Consider the following 7,964-nt stretch of genomic DNA (forward strand, 5'->3'; position numbering starts at 1 on the left):
GAGACTGAATCTTGCTCTGTTGCCCAAGCTGGTGCAGTGGCATGATCATGGCTTACTTCAGCCTTAAACTCTTGGGCTCAAACAATCCTCCCACCTCAGCTCCCTGAGTAGCTGGGAATATGGGTGTACACAGTCACACTCAACTAAAAAAAAATTTTTTTTTTTTTTGTAGGGATGGGTTTTTGCTCTGTTGTCTAGGCTGGTCTCAAAGTCCTGGCCTCAAGAAATCCCCCTGCTTCATCCTCCCAAAGTGCTGGGATTACAGGCATGAGCCACTGTGCCCAGCATTTCCCCACTGTTCCAGCCCTAAACAACCACGAATCTATTTTCTGTCTCTGTAGATTTTCCTGTTATACACATTTCTTATAAATGAAATCATCTGGCTTCTTTCATTTAGCACCATGCTTTCAAGGTTCACCATGTTGTAGTGAGTATTTTCTTTTTTTGTGGCTCAATAGTATTCCATCGTATGGATATGCCACATTTTGTTTATCTGTTATCAGTTGATGGACATTTGAGTAGTTTCTGCCTTTTGGCTGTTATGTATAGTGCTGCTGTGAACATGTGTGTTCAAGTTTCTGTGTGGACACATGTTTTCCTTTCTCTTGGGTAGCTACCTAGGAATGGAAATGCTAGGGCATATGCTGGCTCTGTTTGCTGTTTTCCAAAGCGGCTACACCACTTTCCATTCCCACTAGCAGTGCATGAGGGTTCTGATTTCTCCACATCCTTGCCAATACTTGTTATCATCTGATTTTTTGATTCTGGCTACCCTAGTGCATGTGAAGTAGTACCTCAGTGTGGTTTCGATATCATGTACTTAGTGGTGCTCCTAGAGTACTTTTTTTTTCCTTTTAAAAAAGTTTTTGGCTGCGAGAAGTGGTTCATACCTGCAATCCCAACACTTTGGGAGGCTGAGGCAGGAGGATCACTTGAGCCCAGGACTTTAAGACCTGCCTGGTCAACATAGGGAGACCCCATCTTTACAAAAAATAAAAAAAGTAAATCAGCTGGGCATGGTGCTGCACACCTGCGGTCCTAGCTACTTGGGAGGCTGAGGTGGGAGGACCACCTGAGCCCAGGAGTATGAGGCTGCAATGAGCCATGATCATGCCACCGGACTCCAGCCTGGGTGACAAAGTGAGATCCTGTCTTGAAAAAAAAAATAAAATAAAGGGCCGGGGCATGATGGCTCATGCCTGTAATCCTAGCACTTTTGGAGGCCAAGGCAGGCAGATTGCTTGAGCCCAGGAGTTTGATGCCAGCCTGGCAATATGGCAAAACCTGGCCTCTACAAAATATATAAAAAATAGCTGGGCTCGGTGGTGCACATCTGTGCTGTAGTCCCAGCAGCTCAGGTGGCTGAGGTGGGAGGATCACTTGAGGCCAGAGTGAGCTGTGGCTGAACCACTGCACTCCAGCCTGGGCAACAGAATGAGATCCCATCTCAAAAAATATTTTTTTAATTTGAAATAATTTTAGGTTTAGAGAAAAGTTGAAAAATAGAAAAAAAAAACAAACCAAAAAAACCCCACAAAACCCAGAACTCTCATTTACCCTTAACCTGGATTTCCCAAATGCTAACTCTTACCACTCTTGCTACACCATTCTAGTTCTTGGAAACATTTAAAGCATGCGAAACATTTAAAACATTTAGGTTGCAGGCTTTCAGCTGCACGTCCTTTACTTCGAAATGTTTCAGTGTGTTTTTCTTGAAAAAAAATTTAAAAAGTTCTCATACCACAGTAACATGATCAAAATTGGAAAATCAACATTGATTCAGTAATATGATCTACAATCAAGTTTTTCTCCAAATCCTTGGGTCTCAGCATTTGTTAAAAGCTTCACAGATGATTTCAGTGGATATTAGGGACCTATGTCGCCTCCTCTGGCAGAGCAGGACTGAGGGGTGCACCCTACCTGAGACGACCCAACAATTTAGGGTGGAGTTATCAGGGCACCCTGACTGCTGGGGCACTTTTGTGTGACAGAAAAAGACAGTGCTCCTGAGTGAGATGGCAGCTGGCTTGGCAAAGGGACAGCACCTTTGTCACAATGTCACGTCCCTGTACCCTATATGCTGCACCTACACCCAAGACCAATGGTCACTGAGGCAGAGGGGACAGGAGGGCCTGGGATAGCAAGTCTGCCCTCCTCGGTGGCTCATGTGTTCTTCATTTCCACCCTGCGAGAGTCTGTGCTGGACACTGGAGTTGGGGGAGGAGCCGGTTACAGACAGGGGAGCAAACTGTCTGTACCACACTCCATGATCCCAGCTGCTAACATCCACACTGAGCCCTACTTATCAGCCTTCTTTTCTCCTGCTGGAACCTCCTCTGTACTCAGACCAGCAGCCTCAGCACCATCCGACACTGGTAAGAAATGCAGATTCTCAGGCCTCATTCCAGGCCTATTGAATCAGGAATTCTGGAGTGGAGCCCTGCAGCCTGCATTTTAACCAGCCCTGCAGGTGCTTCTGAGGCATGCTCAGGTTTGAGCACCACTGGCCGCAGGGAGGTCGAGGCAGGGCCCAGGGTTAATTCCACCCTCCTCTGGTTGAATAGCTGCCGTTTAGGCAAAATGGTTTGACATTGAATCAAGGACATTATGAGCCAGAATTTTAAATATGCCTGTAAAAAAAACTGAGAGAGGGAGGGGGTTCAACCTTTGAGTTATTTCATTTGTCTATATATAGCTGGAGAGGTGGGAATATCAGTAAGTGCTTCCAATGCACCTGCTACATGCCCCACAAAGGAAACAAGAAGACGAAGTAGGTCTGAGAAAGTGACGGGGTGAGTGGAAACCCAAAGCCCCTAGAAGGCTATCCAAGTGGCCCCTCAAGCAGGTGAGCTGGCTTTAGGGTTTATTGAAGGAGGCAGAAACCTCAGCTGTCAGCTGCTTCCCGTCCGAGTTGTTAGAGGAGTCATTTAGAAAGCTCTACCATTCTTTCAATATTCTCACTGCCTTCCAGTGCTTATGGATTAAAAAATGCCTTGGCTGTATGTGTAAGAAAACAACAATGCAAGTTTGTAGAGAAAGAATCTGGGCCTTCTAGGTCAGGTGGGTTTAAAACTCAGACATCAAGCATCTTAGAGACCATGTAGCCAAATGAGCTTAGTAAATGCTTTTTAATGCTTACAGAACTGTGGCGCTTTGTACTTGCTGTAGTGCCTGTATAATAAGACAAATGAAATAACTCAAAGTTTGAACCCCCTCCCTCTCCTAATTTTTTTTACAAGCAGATTTAAAATTCTGGCTCCTAATGTCCTTGATTCAATGTCAAACCATTCTGCCTAAACGGCAGCATGTTCTAAATGTGAGTGCGCTCAGCTTTTCAAGCTGCTTCCGAATAACAGAAAATTGACAAGCTGTCATTCAAGATCTTTTCGTAGCTGCCTGAGGCTCTGTTTAAATTGTATCTGTCTGATACTTTACGATGAAGAGTGAAAAATTTAATCACATGCCATGCTTTTAATTTTCTAAAGCAAATATGTTGGAAGGAGCCAAGTAATGCAAAGCTGAACTGCTGGTCTCATGCAACCAATTAGGGGAAGGGTTAGCCTAAACTAATGAAAGATCTGAACTCTAGATCTTAGCAAATACATAGACTTTAAGAGTTTAAAAGGAAACTGAGCAGCAGCAGGCCTGGGATTGGCTTTTCAGTATCCTTATTTAACTAATAGACATGAAAGTTTTATGATTTGATATCAGGAGTGCTAGCACTGGAGTCTCTGAGCCTACTCTGGCTCAGGAGGCTGCCCTATTTCAAAAACAAGAAAAAAGAAAAAAAGAAATGCTAGTACTGTAATTCTAGAGTGCTTCAGAAATTCTCGAAAATAGCCCATGTGCAGTGGCTCACGCCTGTATCCCAGCACCTTGGGAGGCCAAGGTGGGCGGATGACTTGAGGTCAGGAGTTCGAGACCAGCCTGGCTAACATGGTGAAACCCCATGTCTACTAAAAATACAAAAATTAGCCATGCATGGTGGTGTGCGCCTGTAATCCCAGCTACTTGGGAGGCTGAGGCAGGAGAATTGCTAGAACCTGGGTGGTGGAGGTTACAGTGAGCCAAGATCGTACCACTGTACTCCAGCCTGGGCAACAGAGTAAGACTCTGTCTCAAAAAAAAAAAAAAAAAATTCCCAAAAATATTTTGAACTTCCGCACCTTTGTCCTATTTTGAAGGAGGGCTCTACATTGAAGAGATCATACAGAAATAAAATAATTGTTACAAATCGAATGCAATGTCTTTACTTCTTACACTATTGCGTTACATTAACTGCATCTTTAATTCAAAGTGCTCCTCAACCTAAAATATAGTCATGTGTCTATATTTTAAAATGTGTATTATAGGCTGAGCATGGTGGCTCACGCCTGTTATCCCCCAGCACTTTGGGAGGCCAAGGCAGGTGGATCATGAGGTCAGGAGTTTGAGACCAGCCTGGCCAACATGGTTAAACCCCATCTGTCCTAAAAATACAAAAATTAGCCAGGCGTGATGGCAGGCATCTGCAATCCCAGCTACTCGGGAGGCTGAGGCAGGAGATCACTTGAAACCAGAAGGCAGAGATTGCAGTGAGCCGAGATTGTGCTACTGCGCTCTAGCCTGGGGGAAAGAAGGAAACTCTGTCTCACAGAAAAACCAAAAAGTATACTAATGAATCTATTTTTTTTTTCAATCTATCATCCAGACTGCAGCAAGGTGATTCTGCCAAAATATATCTCATTAAAAGCCAACTGGAGCTTTTCATCACCATCAATGTGCAGCCCAAAGTCCTTAGGAGGGCAAAGGGAGTCCTCCACAACCTGGACCGGCCCCCTTCCCTCCAGCTGCCTTGGCTGCCCACAGGACCCTCTTCCCGCCTGCGGCCACAGTGCGCAACTTGGAATTTCCCCACTTGCGCAGACTCATCACGTCACCACCAACTGCATGCTGCTTCTGCTCTGTTCAGCTGGTGAAATCCTCTCAACCCTTGAGATGCAGCCCAATCTCCTCCTAACATCTGGATTCCTCTCCGTCACTGCATTCCCGCCCGTCATCCTGCCTTTGTTTTCTTACCCTCCGCTCTCTCCCGAGTGATGGACACTTACTTAAAATTAAATAAAAATTCAGATCCTCCTTGGACTTGTTGCATTTCAAATGCTTGGCAGTCACATGTCATTAGCGGCTACCCTCTTGGACAGCACAGACAGAGAATATTTCCATCATCACAGAAAATTCTAGACTTGGAGCTTCTTGAGGACAGGGGACCAATCACTGACACTGCTTTACAGTAACTAGCAGTGGCTACTCTGTAGCAGGGGCTCAGGAAATTTCTCCTGAACTGAACCCCACTGAACTGATGTGGGATTGTCATCAGGGTGTACCTGCTGTTAAAGGAGGTTGTGACCTCTGATGCTGGGGTAGCCAGAGAGGATGGGAGTGGGCCTGGCACTTGGAGGAAAGGAGACAAAGCCATCTGCAAAGCCATCTTTTACCTGCTGGCATGGCCCCAGCCAGGGCTCTGTTGCTACAGGAGAATGGGTGAGTAGGAATGGATTCTACCACCCTGGATCTAGAGGACAGCCTGTCTTGAGGGGCATGGGGGATGCTGGAAGTCAGGGTAAGAAGCTTGGACTTTATCCTACTGGCATTGAGAGCCCCTGGGAATTACTGAGTAGTGGAGTGATAGGATAAGCTTATAGGAAGAGCCAAAATTATTAATACAGCTCCTTAGAGCTTAGATCCTGTGACTTAGGAAAGGCAATAGGAGCCCCTGAGCATTCTGGGGGGTCCTTTGTACATCTGGAAGAACAGAGGCCCGAAGTGGGAAACCGTCCTCCTCCTGGGCAGCACAAACATGGCTGCTCCATTCCTATTCGGAAGCCTCATTTCCTGATTAAGGCTCTGGCAGCTGTGGTGTTTCACTGTTCATTATTCATGAATAGACTTGGCCCTGTTCAAAGCTAAAGATTCAATGCTCCAAATGAGGGCTGCAGAGAGGATGTTGGGGAACTCGCCTGTCTGGCCTCAAAACTGCCCCCTTTTCTCTGGAAAAATCCCCTCTAGAATACTGTGCCAAGGCCTGGTGAGTGAAAAATGAGTTTTCACGATGTATCAAAAGAAAAATGCATCTTTTAAGAAACCGTCTTTGTAAATGGCAGTAGATGGGGAAGAATCTAAAAGAGAGAACAACACTTGCAGGTTGAAAGCATTATGTCCAGATGTGGAGACGTTAGGACTAAGGGAAGGTCGGTGATGGGTCTTACCGTTTCCTACTTCATCTGCCCACCAATGGACGCACGCAGACGCACACACCAACAGCCTCCCAGGTGGACAGTCCAGGGAGCCCACAGCGCTTCCGGCACAGGACTTTGATTTCTCTCAGTTTCAGAGGATTTCTTGAGGCCCCTCTGTAGAGCTGTGTGTCTTTGTCATAATCCGTGCCTGGGTCAGAGCAGCTGGGTTGAGCTGCACTCACAGCTGGGAGATGATCCTGTGATCTCGTGGGTGGCCCTTCAAGGTTGCTCTTTCTAAAACCTTGGGTATTGCAAATTCTGCTTCTTAGGGACACTTTGGCCCCTGAGTCCTGCCCTGGTTGTCTCTCTTGCTGATGAAGCCAGCAGCATGGCTCTCAGGGTAGCACTGTCTTCCTTCTCAAGAATAGCCATGTGGCCCCTGGCTTGCACTTACTGGTCCCTGTGGTTACAAATGGTTCATCTAGGCTGTGAACCATCGCAGGAGTGGGTCCAGTTCAGCAGACAGTTCCTCGGGGGAATTTAGTAGCTGAGGGTCCCACTGAGTCTCCATCACCCTGTCACCCATTCTCCACCCCCTCCCCCACCACACATACACTCTACTCCCCCAGTGCTGGATAAATTGTCACGGCACTGTGATGGCAGTGGGATGCTTGGGAGTGAAGAAGTCGGGGCTTCTGCCCTGGGGAAGAGGCGATGAGGGCATGAACAGCAGGGCAGAGGGTGGGAGGCAGAGGAAAGGGCACTGAGTGGGGGCACGAGGATTGAGGAGGAGACTGCTAGATGGACGACGAGACCTAGCACTGACCAAATAGAACTTTGTGGGTGGCACATCAGTCACTCCAGGGAGATGTGCAGTCACTGCCATTTTCCTAATGAAACTCCTCCAGTTATTAAACAAAGGCCCAGAGTCACAGACTTTAGGGCCAGAAGTGGGATTTGAACCTAAGTCCTACAGATGACAGGGTTCCCACCTGCTTCTCTAGGTCACACTAGCCCATGCTGGAGGGAAGGAGGGGTGTTTCAGGAAGAGGGAAGATGCAGGCAAAGGCACAGAGACCTTAAGTAGAAAGTTATGTTCCAGAAAATGCACGTTATTCAGCACTGGGGGAGGAGAGTGTATGTGCGGTGTGGGAGGGGTGGCGAATGGGTGAGAGGTGATGCAGACTCAGTGGGACCCCCAGCTACCTAATTCCCCGACAGAGAAAGAGCTTAGAAACTCCCCCCACCTCCCACAAAGCAGTGGGGAAGCTGCCGACACACTGTTTTCGGTCTCCTCATTCCCTGTGCAGTCTGGCCGCTCCGGGGGAGGATGGGGCTTGCAGGCAGGCTGGTTTAGGATGTGTCCTGGCTCGATCACTCAATTTGTGGCGCGACTTTCAGGGGAGTCACCCTTTCTGGCCTTAGTTTTCTCCTCTGTAAAATAAGGGAACTTATTTTCGACAAAAATAAGTTCTCACCAATTTATTCGCCACCACATGCCCTTTTAATTCCATCTGCCCCAGGACTGCAGTGGGGAGTCTTTCTTTGCTGATGGATTTTGAAAATCATCACCACTGCCTGACTTTTTGTGGTTAAACACAGCTAGCCAGGAACTCAAGGCTTCTCATCAGCAGAGGCCTCTGCCTTTCCAGTATCCAGGGCTGAATGGATTCTGGGTCAAGGCCTCCCTCCCGCAGCCATGAGGCCCTGGATTGATGGAATGTCGCTACGGAGTCCAGGGAGCCA

The 7,964-nt window shown here is 47.3% G+C and overlaps 1 protein-coding gene across 1 annotated transcript; it reads left to right on the forward strand.

The window, feature by feature from the left end:
• The first annotated feature begins 2,077 nt into the window (after nt 1-2,077).
• ARMS2 (age-related maculopathy susceptibility 2) lies at nt 2,078-2,586 on the forward strand. Its single transcript, XM_032281136.1, is given in 2 exon segments — nt 2,078-2,344; nt 2,346-2,586. Coding segments are annotated over 2 exon segments (339 nt in total). The 3' UTR covers nt 2,418-2,586.
• The last annotated feature ends 5,378 nt before the right edge of the window (nt 2,587-7,964 follow it).

Source organism: Sapajus apella, unplaced genomic scaffold, assembly GCF_009761245.1.
Source record: "Sapajus apella isolate SASKATOON/1434 unplaced genomic scaffold, GSC_monkey_1.0 scaffold13, whole genome shotgun sequence".
In the NCBI taxonomy this organism is placed as follows: domain Eukaryota; kingdom Metazoa; phylum Chordata; class Mammalia; order Primates; family Cebidae; genus Sapajus; species Sapajus apella.